This window comes from Rhinoraja longicauda, chromosome 6 (assembly GCF_053455715.1).
Source record: "Rhinoraja longicauda isolate Sanriku21f chromosome 6, sRhiLon1.1, whole genome shotgun sequence".
Classification (NCBI taxonomy): domain Eukaryota; kingdom Metazoa; phylum Chordata; class Chondrichthyes; order Rajiformes; family Arhynchobatidae; genus Rhinoraja; species Rhinoraja longicauda.
In genome coordinates this window covers 77,717,853-77,737,186 of record NC_135958.1, presented here as the reverse complement: position 1 = coordinate 77,737,186, position 19,334 = coordinate 77,717,853, and the positions used below count along the sequence as shown (strand labels likewise).

Here is a 19,334-nt window from a genome sequence, read left to right as displayed (position 1 = left end):
CGACCAAAGGTTAGAATGCGTGACTCGGGATTCTCCTCAGTCGACAGCCACCGGCTTGTCACCCGCTGACGGCGTCAACGGATCGGCGAGGAGGGAGGGAGGGAGGGAGGGGGCGGGGGACCGGATGATTGACGTTGGAACCCGCCAATCACAACGGGATGGCGTAAAAATGGGCGTGAAGTGCGGCCGAACGGGCCAATCAGCGGCTAGGCCCGACCCGACGTCATGAAACGGGGGCGGGGAACAGATTGATTGACTACGGGGTTAACCAATCACAACGGCAGGAAGTGTGCGGAGTAGGCGAATCACGTTGCGGCAATCCGTGTCGGGGGCGGGACTAGGGAGGGAGCGATGGAGTCCGCCAAGTTCAAGAAGGTGAGTGTCAGAGGAGCCCATGGAGCCATACGGCTATAGAGCCATGGGGCCACAGTGCCATAGATCTATGGAGCCATACGGCTATAGAGCCATGGGCCCACAGAGCCATAGATCTATGGAGCCAATGGAGTCATAAGGCTACAGAACTATAGAACAAAAGGGTCATGGAGCCATAGAGCCACAGATCCATAGATCTATGGAGCTATGGAGGCCATTGGGGCCATGGAGTCATACAGTGTGGAAGCAGGCCCTTCGGCTCAATTTGCCCACACCGGCCAACATGTCCCAGCTATACTAGTCCCACCTGCATGCGCTTGGTCCATATCCCTCGAATCCTGTCCTATCCATGTACCTGTCTAACTGCTTCTTAAACATTGGGATAGTCCTTGCCACAATAACCTCCTCCGGTAGCTTGATCCATACATCCACCACCCTTTGTTTGAAAAAGTTTTCCCTGGGATTCATATTAAATCTATTCCCCTTCACCTTAAACCTGTCCTCTGGTCCTCGATTCACCTACTCTGGGCAAGAGACTGTGCATCTATCTGTTCTATTTCTCTCATGATCTTATACACCTCTGTAAGATCACCCCTTCATCCTCCTGCGCTCCAGGATATAGAGTTCCAGCCTACTCAACCTCTCCCTATGGCTCAGACCCTCTAGTCCTGGCAACATCCTCGTAAATCTTCTCTGTTCCCTTTCCAGCTTGACAACATCTTTCCTATAACACGGTGCCCCGAACTGAACACAATACTCTAAATGCGGCCTCACCAACGTCTTGTACAACTGCAACATGACCTCACAACTTCTATATTCAGTACTCTGACTGATGAAGGCCGATGTGCCAAAAGCCTTTTTGACCACCCAATCTACCACCGACTCCATCTTCAGGGAACTATGCACCTGCACTCCTAGATCCATCTGCTCTACAACACTATCCAGAGCCCGACCATTCACTGTGTAGGGCCTGCCCATGTTAGACTTCCCAAAATGCAACACCTCACACTTCTCTGCATTAAAGTCCATCAACCATTCCTCCTTCCACCTGGCCAATCGATCAAGATCCTGCTGCAATTTTCCACAACCATCTTCACTATTTGCAAAACCACCCACTTTTGTATCATCTGCAACCATGCTAATCTTTCTGTGGATATTTTCATTCAAATCATTGATATAGATTGTTATAGATGACAAAATCATTGATATAGATGACAATGGGAATTAGAACATGATAATGAGAATACCATTTATTGCAAGATAAAGCCAGCAAAGTCCAAACAAAGATAATCCGAGGATCACCAGATGTAGATAGTAGTTCAGGACTGCTCTCTGGTTGTGATAAGATGATTCAGTTGCCTGATAACAGCTGGGGAGAAACTGTGTAGGAAAGAACTGCAGATGCTGGTTTAAATTGAAGGTAGACACAAAATGCTGGAGTAACTCAGCGGGACAGGCAGCATCTTTTTTTTTTGTGGGACAGGCAGCATCCTGTCTGCTGTCTGTCCCGTTGAGTTACTCTAGCATTTTGTGTCTACCTTGAGTAGAAACTGTCCCTGAATCTTCAATATGAAACTTTTTGTTTCAGGAATTGATCAGCAAGATACTGAACTTCTATTTTACGGATCAGAAAATCAAAGGTAAGTTTATTTTCTTGTAGAATAATCTTTAAAACTGTTACGTGATCATTGCTGAAAATTGCTACATCCATTAAGAAATGACCCCACAGTTAAAATGATAAAATCCACCATTACAATACTGTGTTGTGTAGGACTAAGAGCCTAAATATTTTTCCATTTTGCGACATATTTTCCAGAAAGAAATCTCTTCCTCCCTGCCATTGTGCAAGATGCAAGAAGATAATAGAGGAAGAAATATATTTTCCACAATAATAGTCCATTGACTAATGATTCAAATTAAACGTAGGAATGAAATCATGTTGTTTTGCCAGAGATGGTCTTTCTTCACTGCAAATAATTCTCTAGTTTTAGTTTAGAGATTGAGCGCAGAAACAGGCCCTTCGGCCCTCTGAGTCCACACCGACCCGTACACTAACACTATCCCACACTCACACAAGGGACAATTTACAATTTTATGGAAGCCAAGTAACCTACAAACCTGTACACCTTTGGAGTGTGGGAGGAAACCAGAGTGCCCAGAGAAAACCCACAGGTCACAGAGAGAACGTACAAACTCCGTACAGACAGCACTGGTAGTCATGAACAAAGTCAGGTCTCTGGCACTGTAAGACAGCAACTCTACCGCTGCACCACCGTACTGCCCAAGGTAAATAATATGACAGTATAGATGGTAAACAGTAAGGATCGGTTTAGGTTTATTATTGTCACATGTATCAAGGTACAGGGAAATGCTTTTGTTTGTATACTATTCAATCAAATCAGATAATGCTGTATATGAATACAATCAAGCCACACACAGATAAACTCATACCAGGGTGCAGAATATATTGTCTCAGCTTTGCAGCTTAACAGTTTCAGAGAGAAAGTTCAGTGTCTACAATGAGGTAGGTTAGAAAATGAGAATACCCTATCTTATGGAATCTTCAGAAGCCTGATAACAGAAGGGAAGAAGCTGTTCCTGAACCTGGTGGTGCCCGCTTTCAAGCTTCGACGGGAGCAGGGAGAAGAAGGAGTGACTGGGATGGGAATGGTCCTTGATTATGTAGAACGTAGACACAAAAAGCTGGAGTAACTCAGCGGGTCAGGCAGCATCTCCGGAGAGAAGGAATAGGTGACGTTTCGGATCGAGGCCCTCCTTCAGACTGAGAGTCGGGAAAGGGAAACGAGAGATATGGGCGGTGATATAGAGAGACATAGAACAAATGAATGAAAGATATGCAAAGAAGTAATGATGATAAAGGAAACAGGCCATTGTTAAGTGTGGGTTAGGTGAAAACGAGTTACAGACAATGAGACTCAACAAGACCATGATTATGTTAGTGGATACTATTTGCCGTTGTTAAAAATATGTTTTTTAACTGAAATATAATCTTTAACTACTTAATTCTGCATTTTCTGTTTATTTGCAGTCAGTGGCGATGCTCTCATCATTATGTGTGAAATGATAAAGTTATTTGTGAGGGGTAAGCTTGCAAAATAAGTGGTGTAGAGTTATGATTTTATTTCATTAAATTTACAGTATTACATGAAGAAGGGATTACAATAACAGTGCTAGTCATTTGATCCAACTGATTTGCACGATTTAAAAAAAATGTAAGAGTACTATACGGACTATCTTATAAACTATTTTACAAACATTAAATGTACAGTTTTAAAATAATGAAAAATAATCTAGCTTGAAACCGATTGCTGGCAGGGACCACGAAGTACAACAGATTTAGGAGAGGAAATCTTTTGCTATGATTGCACCAAAATCAGACAGATTTATCTGTCCAAATGAAGGGTACTGAACTGAAATATCGACTGTCCATTTCCCTCCATAATGCTGCCTGACCCACAGGTCCTTCACTAGATTATCTGTTGCTCCAAACGTCGGCATCTGCAGTCTCTTGTGTTTACACCACAATAACTGTATTTTAACAGCTTTGTTTTACTTGTTTCTTCATGGGTTGCGAATCAGGTCAAAATTGGCCTCTGCTATTCACTGGCTTAACCAGTTTTCAGCTGATGATGAAACGGCACGGTGGCGCTGCGGCAGCATTGCTGCCTTACAGCACCAGGGACCCGGGTTCAATCCTGACCACGGGTGCTGTCTGTACGGAGTTTGAACGTTCTCCCTATACCCTGTGTGGGTTTTCTCCGGGATCTCCGGTTTCTTCCCACACTCCAAAGACGTACAAGTTTGTAGGTTAATTGGCTTGGGGGTATAATTGCACATTGTCCCTTGTGTGTGTAGGACAGCGTTAGTGTGCGGGGATCGCTGGTCAGTGCGGAGGCGGTGGGTCGAAGGGCCTGTTCCACGCTGAATCTCTAAACTAAATTAAACTAAACACTTGTTATTGCTTTCTTCAGTACATTTCCATTTTGCAAATTTGTCATGATTTAAAAAAATCTTTAACCTTTGGAACAAAGCTGCAATCTTTGACTACTATCAGCAACACGTGGTCCTTAGCTTTTGAACCAGTTCCTTCCCCAGTCAAAACCGAAGCAGGCTGTTCACTTCCGTCTGCTATTTGGTCTGAATGTTTTACATATCCCATCTATCCTAATCTTCACTGCTACCACATATAATATCATTCCCTTTGCCCTGATACACCACATGTTCTGTTCAAACATTTTCTCAAAAACTTTTATATTGCAGTCTGTCTCTCCCTCTCTTTCTTTCTCTCCCTTCCTCTCTCCCTCCCAATTCAAAACATCAGCCATCCTTTTTCTTCAGAGATGCCGTCTGTCCCGCTGAGTTACTCCAGCACTTTACATGTATCAATAGTTGACGTTTTGGGTTGAGACCCTTCTTCAGTCTGAAGAAAAGTCTCAACCCAAAGCATCACCTATCCATGTTCTTCAGTGTTGCTTCCTGACGCTGTAGCTGTGTTACTCCAGCATTTTTTGTCCTTTAACCTTATGTTAAATATAGTCTATGAATGCTGAGGGTTAGTTGCAGTTAGACACAAAAAGCTGGAGTAACTCACAGGACAGGCAGCATCTCTGGAGAGAAGGAATGGGTGACGTTTCGGGTCAAGACCCTTCTTCAGACTCACATGATCCGAAACATCACCCATTCCTTCTCTCCAGAGATGCTGCCTGTCTGGCTGAGTTACTCCAGCTTAGGGCCAAGGGAATCAAGGGACATGGGGAAAAAGCCGGAACGGGGTACTGATTTTGGATGATCAGCCATGATCATATTGAATGGCGGTGCTGGCTCGTTGGGCCGAGTGGCCTATTCCTGCACCTATTTTCTATGTTTTGTTCTGCAGTTCCTACACGGTTAGTTACAGTTTATATTTTGGGGTTTCCTCAAAGCAATACTAATGGCAAATATCACACATGTCATTGGAGTTGAGAGAGTTTGTTGGTCTGGTGGCTTAATGGTTCTATAGTCGCGCGTTTGGTGTTTTTGTCACAGTTTAAAACAGAACAACTCTTGACCCTGTTCCAGAGGCAGCAGCTCGAGCAGCCCGTCAGGCGGCGTCTGAAGACTCGAAAGCCGCAGACATTGACCACTTTGAGAAGGTTCTGCCGCAGTTGGTATGTAAATGGCCCCGTATATCTCCCTTAATCTTTGCTCCTCTCCAGATGGATTTGCTCCTCTCCAGATTCATTTACAGATGGATTTGATAATAACAAAATATTTTGTCTAGTTGAGGACTTTCTGCCTTGATTCTTGTGAACCCTGGTCTCATGCAGGTCTTGTAGGGATAACAACAATGGTTTATAAACTCCCACTAGAATAAGCCAGCGTTTGAGCTACTCCTTTAGTTTTACACTCTGGGTTAGTTGGGCCGATAAGGAATTGACTTATACACTTCCAAAAGCCATGCATCTCATTAGGGGTGCTATGATAGGTTTAGAGTTTGTAAGTTAATTGCTTTGTAGGTTAATTGGCTTGGTATAAGTGTAAATTGTCACTAGTGTGTAGGATAGTGTTAGTATGCGGGGACCGCTGATCGGTGCGGACTCGGGTCGAAGGGCACGTTTCCGCGCCGTATGTCAAAACTAAAAATAAATAAAGTTCCTGGAAATTGTGTTGGGATGGGGGGGGGGGTTAAATCAACTCCAGCTCTCATCCTAAGTATTCAGCACCTGCAGCCGTGCATTTGGTGTGCACTGGTATCGTATTCATCAGAGACTCTTCCATTTCTTTCCACACACAAAACCTCGTGCGTATTTGCATTCACTATCACAGCCAGCGTTGCGAGGAGTTGAAGAAGGAAAATGAGAAAATATTGCACAAGGTGTTTGTCGGCACAGTGGTGCAGCAGTAGAGTTGCTGCCTCACAGCGTCAGAGATCCGGATTTGATCCTGACTACGGATACTGTCCATACGGAGTTTGTACGTTCTCCCTGTGACCGCGTGGGTTTTCTCCAGAAGCTCCGGTTTCCTCTCACACTCCAAAGATGTACAGGTTTGTAGGTTAATTAGCTCCGGTAAAAATTATAAATTGTCCCTAGGGTGGAGGGAAGTGTTGGTACGCGTTGTGATCGCTGGCCAGCATTGTCTCGCTGGGCCGAAGGACCCGTTTCCGTGCTGTGTGTCTAAAGTCTAAAATGTAGGCATCAGCTCCAGAAAGTACAACATGACACTATAATAGATGGATACAACAGGATTATGAGATTTGTATCCAGGCTTCTTCGTACTGAGGTAGAAATGTTGAATATGGAATTTGATATCAAGTTTGAGGGGAAAGATTTAATAGGAACCTGAGGGGCAACGTTTTCACACAGAGGGTGGTGGGTGTATGGAACGACTGCCAGGGGAGGTAGTTAAGGACGGTGCTATAACAACATTTAAAAGACATTTGGACAGGTACATGGACAGGCGGGATATGGGCCAAACAGGGGCAGATGGGACTAGCGAGGATGGGGCATGTTGATCAGTGTGGGCAAGTTGGGCTGAAGGGCCTGTTTCCACACTGTAAAACTTTATAACTGAGGTGCAGGTAGAGTCATGGAGTGATACAGTTTAGAAACAGGCCCTTCGGCCCAACTTGCCCACACCAGCCAACATGTCCCTGCTACACTGCGCTTGGTCCTTAACCCTCCAAACCTGTCCTATCCATGTACCTGTCTAATTGTTTCTTAAACGTTGGGGTAGTGCCAGCATCAACTACCTCCTCTGGCAGCTTGTCCCATACATCCACCACCCTTTGTGTGAAAAAGTGACCCCTCAGATTCCTATTATATCTTTTCCCCTTCACCTTGAACCTATGTCCTCTGGTCCTCAATTCACCTACTCTGGGCAAGAGACTCTGTGCATCTATTCCTCTCATGGTAATGACCATTATTTTACCCTCTGACTAGTGGTGGATGGGACACCGGCATTTATAAAATGGAAATGAACAGGTTGAAATTAAAGGAGCTACTTATGGAAAATAAATGGGCTACATTGTGATGAAACTTTGAGCGGTGAATTTAAATGTGTTTTCTTTCAGCTTCTGGATTTCTAGGATGGGGTCTTGTCTCTGGCTGCTGCGCATGGAGCCTGTTGTGTACAGCTCGTGAATGGGTGCCTTCGTGCCACCTCCAACCTCTCCCTCAAAACCAGATGCCCACTGCTATTGAAACCACTGCCACTTGTGGAACTGATGGCACGATGCCTCTTCCCTATTTAAGTGCGACGGATGTTGTAGATTTCATGCCAGTTTTTCTTGAGAGGTTTATGTCAGTGCTGCACTTGCGACCATTACTGTTGAAGTGTCTCGACCTGAAACGTCACCCATTCCTACTCTCCAGAGATGCTGCCTGTCCCGCTGAGTTACCCCAGCATTTTGTGTCTATCTTCACTGTTCAATCTTATGTGTGGGAAGGAACTGCAGATGCTGGCTTATACCGAAGACAGACACAAAATGCTGGGGTAACTGGGCGGGTCAGGCAGCATCTCTGGCGTAAAAAAATAGGTGACGATTCGAGTCGAGATCCTTCATCTCCCCTCCTCCACCCTAGTCGTTTAACCAGTTCCACTGTTCACCGCATTGTGTCTCTCTTGAGATCACACCTTCCCAAGCCAACAGTGGGCCTTAGAAGGGTTCCAACCTGAAACATCAGCTATTTTTTTTCTTCAGAGATGCTGCCTGACCCACTGAGTTACTCCAGCTTTGTGTGACTGTTCAATCTTATGCCTACTTTGAAGAAGCTCCCCTCCTCTCTCTGTTTTGTGGAGAGTTCTGTGAGACCCTCTCTCACAGATCCCCCTCTGTGATGAGTCTGAAGAAGGGTCCTGACCCGAAACATCACCTGTCCATGTAGTTCAGAAATACTGCCTGACCCGTTGAGTTGCTCCAGCACTTTGTTTTCTTTGATTTCCCCTTCAATGTGTTCACTTTTTGAAGGAGCTACACTGTGTGTGTGCCACAGTAGACCAGAATGGGCATTCATGTCTTTCAAACTCTGGTTCCCAGCTAGATCAATCTTTAAAATAAAGCGAAGGTAGACACAAATTGCCGGAGTAACTCAGCGGGACAGGCAGCATCTCTTGAGAGAAGGAATGGGTGACGTTTCGGGTCGACAACCTTCATCAGACTTTAAAACTACTGTCTCAAGGCAGTGGGTTAGATAAAGCTTTGAAGACCAGCCAACATTCAACAAATGCTAATTCACAATATTGTGTTAAACATTCAAAGACTTGGGTACTGAGAAACCTTGAAGGTTCTCAAGGTTCACGGTACATGAAACCATTAGAGCTGAGAAGAGCAAGTAAATGATTTGGATATCGGTCTTATTGACTGTGTGCTTTTTGTATCCAGTACAGGATGTACATGTGTTAAAAACAGAAAGTTATTTGTCTGCTTATTGTATTTGTACAAATTTGCCTCCTTTTTGAGTTGCCAGAACATATGATAATGGTATCTGACCTTTTCAATATACAAGGTTTCAGAGGGCTCGTTAAACATGTTGCCTCTCTTTGTAAATCCATTTCCTAAATAAATGAAACTTAGGAAGAACTTGTGCAGTGGGCAGTTTATTTAAAGAATTGTAATTAAAACTAAACCAAGTGGACCCATTGGGCCCAAACCTCTCCTGCATTGGTGCAGCACCCTCTCCTCCTCACCCCTTCCCCATCCCCCTCCGCCCCTCCTCTCCTCCCCAGTTTGATCACTAGTGACCTGTTTGGTGAACGTTTGTGATACCTGGAGTTTTGTAGTGTTCAATACAGCTTGATGGTTGTTGGGAAAAAACTGGATCATACAGTTTGTACCATCCACAGACATCTGATAACTTAGGGTGTCAAGGGTGATAGGGAGAAGGCAGGAGAATGGGGTTGAGGGAAAAACTGATTAGCCATGATTGAGTGGCAGAGCAGGCCTGATGGAGCGAATGGCCTAATTCTGCTCCTAGAACTTATGAACTTTTCACATCACCAGCCACACCTTTCAAAGAGTTGAGGATGTCCCACTGGGCAGTGAACAGCCTGGGCAGTGATCAGCCATGAATGTATTCCTTGGATGAAATTTCTAAATCAGTTCAATCTTCTCAAAGATAGACACAAAGTGCTGGGGTAACTCAACGGCTCAGGCAGCATCTCTGGATAAACAGGATGGGTGATGTTTCAGGTCGGGTCCCTTCTTCAGACTCCTGCCTGCTCCGGCGTTCAGAGATGCTGCCCGACCCGCTGAGTTATTCCAGCACTCGTGTCTATTTTTGGTGTAAACCAGCACCTGCAGTTCCTTGTTTCTACAATCTTCGTAAAGCGTCACTAACCCTCCTCTTCCACATGAGGGCAATGCATACCACGTTGGGAATCACTGGACTAAAATCTATTCATCAATCCCTTTACTATTATGAGGCTTATAAATCTTGTGCACAAATCTTGCTTGCAGCTGTTATATTTTTTTGTAAGACTTCATGTTTTAGTAGTCCAATTTCTCACAGTCTGTCTCTCAATTCCAGGGCATCTTGTATTAGTTTTGCAACTTGTCCAGTTTAGTTTAGAGATACAGCGTAGAAACAGGCCCTTCGGCCCACCGAGTTCATGTCGACCAACGATCACCTGTACACTAGTTCTGTCCTACACACTAGGGACAATTTACTGAAGCCAATGAACCACTCGTGTCAGAGGTTATGGGGAGAAGGCAGGAGAATGGGGTTAGGAGGGAGAGATAGATCAGCCACGATTGAATGGCGGAGTAGACTTGATGGGCTGAATGGCCTAATTCTACACTTATTCCTTATGACCTTATAAACCTGTACGTCTTTGGAGAGTGAGATGAAACCGGAGCTACCGGGGAAAACCCACGGGGTCATGGGGGGAACGTACAAACTCTGTACAGACAGCACCCGTAGTCAGGATCGAACCCGGGTCTCTGGCGCTGTAAGGCAGCAACTCCACCGCTGTGCCACTAATGCCCATCATGTGCATAATCCTTCAAACAATTTGTCTCTGTATTATTCCAAAACAAACATCTTGTCTTGAAAACAATAAAACGCAATAACCCAAAGTGTTTTTGTTTTTGACTGCAACAATTAGCTGATGTCTGAAGAAGGGTCCCCAGCATGAAATATTACCTGTCCGTGTTCTCCGAAGGTGCCGCCTGACCCGCTGAGTTACTCCAGCACTTTGTCTTTTATTAGCTCTTGTTAATAATTGTTATGAAATTCTAAGTAGACGCAAGGAACTGCAGATGCTGGTTTGCAGAAAAAGACTCAAAAGTGCTGCGTTTGGCCCACCGTATCCCTCTAAACCTGTCCTATCCATGTACCTGTCTAAATGTTTCTTAAACGATGCGATAGTCCCAGCCTCAACTACCTCCTCCGGCACCCCATACACCCAACATCCTTTGCGTGAAAAAGTCACCCCTCAGATTCTTAATAAATCCTGCCCCGCCTCACCTTAAACCTATGTCCTTTGGTCCTCGATTCCAACTACTCTGGGTAAGAGACTCTGTGCATCTACCCGATCTATTCCTCTCATGATTTTACACACCTCCATAAGATCTATAAATGTGTCGGAGGGAACTGCCTGATCTATTCGATGCATTCATCTGCCCGATTTACCCGATCTATCCATCTCATTGTTACGAGAATGCACCAAAGACAGGTAATTTAGATTTACAAGACATCTGAAGAAGGGTCTCGACCTGAAACGTCACCCATTCCTTCTCTCCAGAGATGCTGCCTGTCCCGCTGAGTTACTCCAGCATTTTGTGTATACCTCAGCTTCACAAGAGACAGTTAAGCCAGCCCCTGATTGTGTTAGCCTGGTTATGGTCAAAATCTCTCAATAGCACCGCCTATATGTTTTCCTTTTCCCCTGACTTTCAGTCTGAAGAGGGGTCTCGACCCAAAATGTCTCCTACCCTAATAAGGATTGAGAGGAGCTAACGGTAGTTCAGCTCTTCTCCCCACCTGTACTTTACACGTTGTGGCAGGTGCTTACAGCGTGCCTGCCACTTCAAAGGGCCGCGAGCAGTTGGAAATAATTAGACCTCGGGGAAAGAGAGCGCCAAGCTGCAATGCAGCAGCAAGTGCCAGGAACGCAAGGGGTTTCTGCACGGACTTTGAAGTTCATTCAGCTCCACCAAAGTGGTGTTTGGTTTAGGAGAACGTGTCAGGCGTCAGGGAAGGGACCACACTAGTTGAGGCCGACAGAAGGAGTCCGTTTACTAATACGGAAGTGTCAGACCTCCTTTAGATAATAAGCACTTCATAATTATATGTAAGGGTTCACATTCTGTACACAAGCACAATGACCTCCTTTGTACCAGCTGATTAAAGAGCTCGTCGTGTTTGATTTCAATTAATATTTTTATTAGGAGATGGATGAAAGTCTATTTGCAACCTTTAAACCTTCTTTACCAAACCCTTTTCATTCTTTTCCTCTCTTCCTGTTGATTTTTTTTGCAGCAAGTCAGTGGTCAATGGATGAAATGCAGAGCAGACTCTTGATGCATAAGATCTGTACAGCTCTTAAAGAGTGCACACGAGCCACACCAGGCTAATATTAAGTTTAACCCATTAAACCTGATGGCTGTGGAGGAAGGAACTGCAGACCAGATAGGAGCAGAATTAGGCCATTCGGCCCATCAAGTCTACTCCGCCATTCAATCATGGCTGATCTATCTCTCCCTCCTAACCCCATTCTCCTGCCTTCTCCCTATAACCTCTGAAACCTGTACTAATCAAGAATCTATTTATCTCTGCTGTAAATATATCCACTGACTTGGCCTCCACAGCCATCTGTGGCAAAGAATTTCATGAAACCAGATGCTGGTTTACTCCTGGGATAGACACAAAAATCTGGAGTAACTCAGCAGGACAGGCAGCATTACTGGAGAGAAGGAATGGGTGACGTTTCGGGTCGAGACCCTTCTTCAGACTGAGCGTCAGGGGGAAAGGAAAACTAGAGATGCAGGCGGGTGTTATTGAGAGATTTTGAACAAACGAATGAAAGATATGCAAAAAAGTAACAATGATAAAGGAAGCAGTCCATTGTTGGCTGTGGGCTAGATGATAACGAGTTATACAGACAGTGAAACTCACCAGGATGACGGTGAAACTAGTACAAAGACTAGGGTGGGGAAGGGATGGAGAGAGAGAGAGAGAGGGGATGCAAGGGTTACTTGAAGTTAGAGAAGTCATACCACTGCCCAAGCGAAATATGAGGCGTTGTTCCTCCAATTTGCATTTGGCCTCACTCTGACAGTGGAGGAGGCCCAGGACAGAAAGGTCAGTGTGAAACTTAGAAACATAGAAAATAGGTGCAGGAGTAGGCCATTCGAGCCTGCACCGCCATTCAATATGATCATGGCTGATCATCCAGCTCAGTAACCTGTACCTGTCTTCTCTCCATACCCCCTGATCCCTTTAGCCACAAGGGCCACATCTAACTCCCTCTTAAATATAGCCAATGAACTGGCCTCAACTACCTTCTGTGTGGGAAGGGGAAGGGGAAGGGGAGGGGGAGGTGAAGTGTTTAACAAACCGGAAGATCACCTAGGCTGAGGCAGACTAAGTAATATGACACGATTAAGTTAACGATGAAACTCTGGAAAGAGCAGTGCAAACGTCTTCGTCCTTCTTGCAAAATACAATCACGGGGAGAAGGCAGGAGACTGGAGTTCAGAGGGAAGGGTAGATCAGCCATGATTGAATGGCGGAGTAGGCTTATCATATCATTATATATACAGCCGGAAACAGGCCTTTTCGGCCCTCCAAGTCCGTGCCGCCCAGTGATCCCCGTACATTAACACTATCCTACACCCACTAGGGACAATTTTTACATTTACCCAGCCAATTAACCTACATACCTGTACGTCTTTGGAGTGTGGGAGGAAACCGAAGATCTCGGAGAAAACCCACGCAGGTCACGGGGAGAACGTACAAACTCCTTACAGTGCAGCACCCGTAGTCAGGATCGAACCTGAGTCTCCGGCGCTGCATTCGCTGTAAAGCAGCAACTCTACCGTTGCGCTACCGTGCCGCCGAATGGCCTACCTCTGCTCCAAGAACTTAAGAATTCAACAGAGCACCACTCATTTCATGCTGGAGTAACTCAGCATGTAACTCAGAAGGGTCTCGACCCGAGACGTCACCCATTCCTTCTCTCCAGAGATGCTGCCTGAGTTACTCCAGCATTTTGTGTCTATCTTGGGTGTAAGCCAGCATCTGCAGTTCTGTCCTACGCCACCCATTTCACAGCAGGTTCGCTTTCCCTCTGTGCTAAACTATCGATTCAAAGACACAATGTGTCGAAGGACATTCTGTGGTGGCTGACAAGGACAAGACAAGGGAGAAATCGATACCAAGAATGCTCATAATAACTACAACTGAAAACTCCCATGAATAAATCTCTCGGGAAAAAATATACTGCCCAAACTGTCCAATATGGTATTATGTGGAGGCAACCTATAATTTGTCACTTTGTCTAATTAAAAAAATTGTGAGGATGTCAAGATCTGTCACCTGTGGAATTCTTGTTTAAAAAATAGCAATATAATTATCATCTAAAAAACTTATGTAGGAAAATAACTACAGATGCTGGTTCAAATTGAAGGTAGACACAAAATGCCGGAGTAACTCAGCTGGTCAGGCAGCATCTCAGGAGAGATGGAATGGGTGACGCTTCGGGTCGAGACCCTTCTTCAGACTAAAACTTCACCATAAAACTAATCTTTTATCTCATGGTTTAAAGATTTAGAGGGATATGGGCCAAATGGGACTAGCCTAGATGGTCTGAAGAAGGGTCTCTACCCGAAACGTCACCCATTCCTTCTCTCCAGAGCAGCTGCTTATCCCGCTGAGTTACTCCAGTATTTTGTGTCCAGCTTAGATGGGGCATCTAGATCAGCTTACATAGAGCAGTGCAGCACAAGAACAGGCCCTTCGGCCCACAATGTCTGTGCCGAGCATGATGCCAAGTCAAGGGTGGCACGGTGGCGCAGTTGTAGAGTTGCTGCCTTACGGCACCGGAGGCCCGGGTTTGATCCTGATCACGGGTGCTGTCTGTCCGGAGTTTGAATGTTCTCGCCGGTTTACTCCCACACTCCAAAGACATCCAGGTTTGTAGGTTAATTGGCTTCTGTAGGTTAAGTATCCCTGGTGTGTAGGATGGAACTAGTGCACGGGATGATCGCTGGTCAGTGCGGACTCGGTGGGCCGAAGGGCCTATTTCCACGCTGTACCTCTAAAACTAAAAACAAACACCTATCTGCTTGCACATAATCCATGCCTGTCCAAAAGTCACAACCATATCTGCATCCACCACCCCAAGAAGCACAATCCAGGCACCCACCACCCTCTGTGTAAAACCAAATTGCCCAGCATTGACGATTCGGGCCGAAGGGCCCATTTCCATGCTGTGTGACTCAAGAGGTAAAATCTTCACAAAGTCATTTGTTGTTGAGACTTGAATCATTTTTTAAAAACAAAAGCTGAATAAAGCGTTGAAAGGGAATGTGGCCACAAAGATTCAAGTTGGTGCCGCTGGTTTAGTTTATTGTCACGTGTTCTGAGGTACTTTTGTTGCGTGCTAACCAGTCAGCAGAAAGACTACAGGTGATTACAATCGAGCCGTCCACTGTGTACAGATACAGGATAAAGGGAATAACGTTTAGTGCAAGGTAAAGTCCGATTAAAGATTGTCCGAAGGTCTACAGTCAGGTGATGAAAGGACAGTTCAGTTGCCTGATCACAGCTGGCAAGAATTTGCCCCTGAATCTGGAGGTGTGTGTTTTCACATTTCGGTACCTCTGGCCTGGTGGGAGAGGGGAGAAGAGGGAGTGACCGGGGTGAGACTGGTCCTTCCTTGTGCTGCTGGCCTTGCCGAGGCAGCGTGGTGCAGATGGAATCAATGGAAAGGAGCTTCTTCCACAGCCAACAATGGACCATTGTGGGCTCCATCTTTCCTGGGTTGTCAGTGCCGGCTCTGATTTGTTCTGTACCTTGTTCATACCTCTAATTTTCCTCTCTCTGACTCTCTGAAGAAGGATCTCGTCCCGAAACGTCACCTATTCCTTTTCTTCAGAGATGCTGTCTGACCCACTGAGTTACTCCAGCTTTTTGTGTCTATCAATGGTGGCACGGTGGCGCAGCGGTAGAGTTGCTGCCTCACAGCGCCAGAGACCCGAGTTCAATCCAGACTATGGGTGCTGTCTGTAAGGAGTTTGCACGTTCTCCCTGCGACCTGCGTGGGTTTTCTCCGAGATCTTCCGTTTCCTTGCACACTCCAAAGATGTACAGGTTTGTAGGTTAATAGGCTTGGTATAAATGTATCATTGTCCCTAGTGTGTCTAGGATAGTGTTAGTGTGCGGGGATCGCTGGTTGGTGCGGACCCGGTGGGCTGAAGGGCCTGTTTCCGCGGTGTATCTCTAAACTGAACAAGTAAAGGGAGGTTGGTGTGAGTGAGGGTATGGGCTGAGTCCACATTTCTCTGCAATTTCTCTCGTTCTTGGATGGAGCTGTTCCCAAACCGTGCTGTGATGCATCCCGGTAAAATGCTTTCTAGGGCACATCGAGTCATAGTGTGCAAACAGGCCCTTCGGCCCTATTCACACACACCGGCCAACAGGTCCCAGCTACCCTAGTCCCACTTGCCTGCGCTTGATCAATATCCCTCCAAACCTGTCCTATCCATGTACCTGTCCAACTGTTTCAGACAGAAAGCAAAGAGTGGGGATAAATGGGTCCCTTTCGGAATGGCAGGCAGTGACCAGTGGGGTACCGCAAGGTTCGGTGCTGGGACCCCAGCTATTTACGATATATATTAATGACTTGGATGAAGGGATTAAAAGTACCATTAGCAAATTTGCAGATGATACTAAGCTGGGGGGTAGTGTGAATTGTGAGGAAGATGCAATAAGGCTGCAGGGTGACTTGGACAGGTTGTGTGAGTGGGCGGATACATGGCAGATGCAGTTTAATGTAGATAAGTGTGAGGTTATTCACTTTGGAAGTAAGAATAGAAAGGCAGATTATTATCTGAATGGTGTCAAGTTAGGAAGAGGGGATGTTCAACGAGATCTGGGTGTCCTAGTGCATCAGTCACTGAAAGGAAGCATGCAGGTACAGCAGGCAGTGAAGAAAGCCAATGGAATGTTGGCCTTCATAACAAGAGGAGTTGAGTATAGGAGCTTCTACAGTTGTACCGGGCCCTGGTGAGACCGCACCTGGAGTACTGTGTGCAGTTTTGGTCTCCAAATTTGAGGAAGGATATTCTTGCTATTGAGGGCGTGCAGCGTAGGTTCACTAGGTTAATTCCCGGAATGGCGGGACCGTCGTATGTTGAAAGGCTGGAGCAATTAGGCTTGTATACACTGGAATTTAGAAGGATGAGGGGGGATCTTATTGAAACATATAAGATAATTAGGGGATTGGACACATTAGAGGCAGGAAACATGTTCCCAATGTTGGGGGAGTCCAGAACAAGGGGCCACAGTTTAAGAATAAGGGGTAGGCCATTTAGAACGGAGATGAGGAAGAACTTTTTCAGTCAGAGAGTGGTGAAGGTGTGGAATTCTCTGCCTCAGAAGGCAGTGGAGGCCAGTTCGTTGGATGCTTTCAAGAGAGAGCTGGATAGAGCTCTTAAGGGTAGCGGAGTGAGGGGGTATGGGGAGAAGGCAGGAACGGGGTACTGATTGAGAGTGATCAGCCATGATCGCATTGAATGGCGGTGCTGGCTCGAAGGGCTGAATGGCCTACTCCTGCACCTATTGTCTATTGTAAACAATGGGATGGTCCCAGCCTCAACTACCTCCTCTGGCAGCTCGTTCCATACATCCACCACCCACTGTGAAAAGGTTACCCCTCGGATTCCTATAAAATCTTTTCCCCTTCACCTTGAACCTATGTCCTCTGGTCCTCGATTGCCCGACTCTGGGTAAAAGACTGTGCATCTACCCGATCTATTCCTCTCGTGGTATGGAATGACTTCACACGGCAGGATCTGCTGTGAAGCATTCAGATACCACAGCACAGTGAGGCCTTGTTCACACACGTGTACGCCTCTCCTACCTACTGGGGTACCTACCACAGCACCCCCACACCCCACTCTCGTCCCCTGTTGGAACCCAGGATGGAAAAAGTTCAGATTATACTAGGAACCAGCATTAAAAAAAACTTCCATCCCACTTTGAAATAAAATACTTGAAAAGCAGCAACATCAAAGATTTCCCTTTTTAAAGGAACGTATTGATCTGGACGAATACTTAAGTATTATTTTCTGGCATGCGTTTTTAAAAATTTCTTGCAACGATTCAAGCAAAATAACGGAAGCGTTTCACAAAGGAGCTCCATTTGCGCTGAATTTCAATTTGTATTGATGCAAATCCCTTGAAACAAACCCTAGGAACAAATCTTTTACACGATTATTAAATTTCAGATCATTCAATTCTTCAGGGAAAAAAAAAGCAACAGAAAAAAAGTTCTTTGTCGGAGAAGCAATCAACGTTATTCGCCTGGCTATCTTCGAAGTTAATCTGCAGCTTCCGAGATTCCTCTTCATCTTAGTGTTTTCCTGTGAGGGAACAAATAAAAATGAGTACAATGTAGTGCCCGACACTCACAGAACAGTTCAGCTCAAGAACTGGCCCTTCGGCCCACAGTGTCTGTGCTGAACATGATGCCAAGGCCAACTCTTATCTGCCTGCACATTACCCATATCCCTCCACATCCACGTGTCTGTCCAAAAGCCTGTTAAACGCCACTATTGTCCCTGCCTCCCTCACCACCGCCCCTGGCAGCGCGATCCAGGCACCCACCACCCTCTGTGTAAAATAAACTTGCTCCCCCTTTTCTAAAGTTCATAATCTATTTTATTCAAACTCAACATGCTCACATCAGTGAAACCAAGCAGTTGCAGCAGACTGAAGAAGGGTCTCGACCCGAAACGTCATCCATTCCTTCTCTCCAGAGATGCTGGCTGTCCCGCTGAGTAACTCCAGCATTTTGTGTCTATCTTCAGTTGTAGTCATACAGTTTGGAAACAGACTCTTCATCCCAACTTGCCCACGTCGACCAACATGCCCCATCTACACACGAGTCTCACCTTTTGGCCCAAATCCCTATAAACCTATCCTATTTTTGTACCTGTCTAAATGTTTCTTAAGCGTTGTGATAGTCCCTGCATCAGCTACCCCCTCTGGCTGCTCGTTCCATACACCCACAAACATTTGTGTAAAAAAGTTACCCCTCAAGTTCCTATGAAATCTTCTCCCTTCACCTTAAACCCATGTCCTCTGGTTCTCGATTCCCCTGCTCTGGGTAAAAGACTGTGTTTACCCGATCTATTCCTCTCATGATTTGAAACACTCAAACAAACAAAAACTGCACAGTGTAAAAGACGTTTTACACTGAAAAGCTGCAAATCCTTTTTTAACTGGTGGCGGTGAGGCACGGTGGCGCAGTGGTAGATTTGCCGCTTTACAGCGCCGGAGACCCGGGTTTGATCCTGACTATGGGTGCTTGTCTGTATGGAGATTGTACGTTCTCCCCGTGACCTGCGTGGGTTTTCTCCGAGATATTCGGTTTCCTCCCACACTCCAAAGACGTACAGGTTTGTAGGTTAATTGTCTTGGTAAATGTTTAAAAATTGTCCCTAGTGGGTGTAGGATAGTGTTAATGTGCGGGGATCGCTGGTCGGCGCGGACCCGGTGGGCCGAAAGGGCCTGTTTCCGGGCTGTATCTCTAAACTAAACTAAACTAACCTAAACCCTGGTGCAGATTGTAAATTTAAACAGGCATGTGCAACTGGAAACATTCTTATTCAACTATGTGTCTGAAAGCTGGCTATTTCTGCTATCAGCCAATTTCTTCAGAAGATCAAAGATTCCGAGCGGTCTCCTCGATAATCCACGAGCTCTGGAAAAGGAACAGCAAGTTCTCCTTTTCTT

General features: G+C 45.7%; 2 protein-coding genes across 3 annotated transcripts in view; one reads left to right on the top strand and one right to left on the bottom strand.

The window, feature by feature from the left end:
* The first annotated feature begins 128 nt into the window (after window positions 1-128).
* cenpx (centromere protein X) lies at window positions 129-10,522 on the top strand. Its single transcript, XM_078401393.1, has 5 exons — window positions 129-375; window positions 1,961-2,012; window positions 3,422-3,475; window positions 5,452-5,540; window positions 7,445-10,522. The coding sequence occupies exons 1-5, from the start codon at window positions 352-354 to the stop codon at window positions 7,457-7,459; spliced, it is 234 nt and encodes a 77-aa protein (XP_078257519.1). The 5' UTR covers window positions 129-351; the 3' UTR covers window positions 7,460-10,522.
* A 6,427-nt stretch (window positions 10,523-16,949) lies between these two features.
* aspscr1 (ASPSCR1 tether for SLC2A4, UBX domain containing) overlaps window positions 16,950-19,334 on the bottom strand; it is a 175,065-nt gene continuing 172,680 nt past the window's right edge. The window contains exon 16 of one of the 2 annotated variants that reach the window (XM_078401392.1): window positions 16,950-17,959. In XM_078401392.1, coding sequence (XP_078257518.1) covers window positions 17,944-17,959 — 16 coding nt within the window. In that variant the 3' untranslated portion in view covers window positions 16,950-17,943. The remainder of the gene's footprint in view (window positions 17,960-19,334) is intronic. The other variant, XM_078401391.1, reaches the window with a different exon arrangement.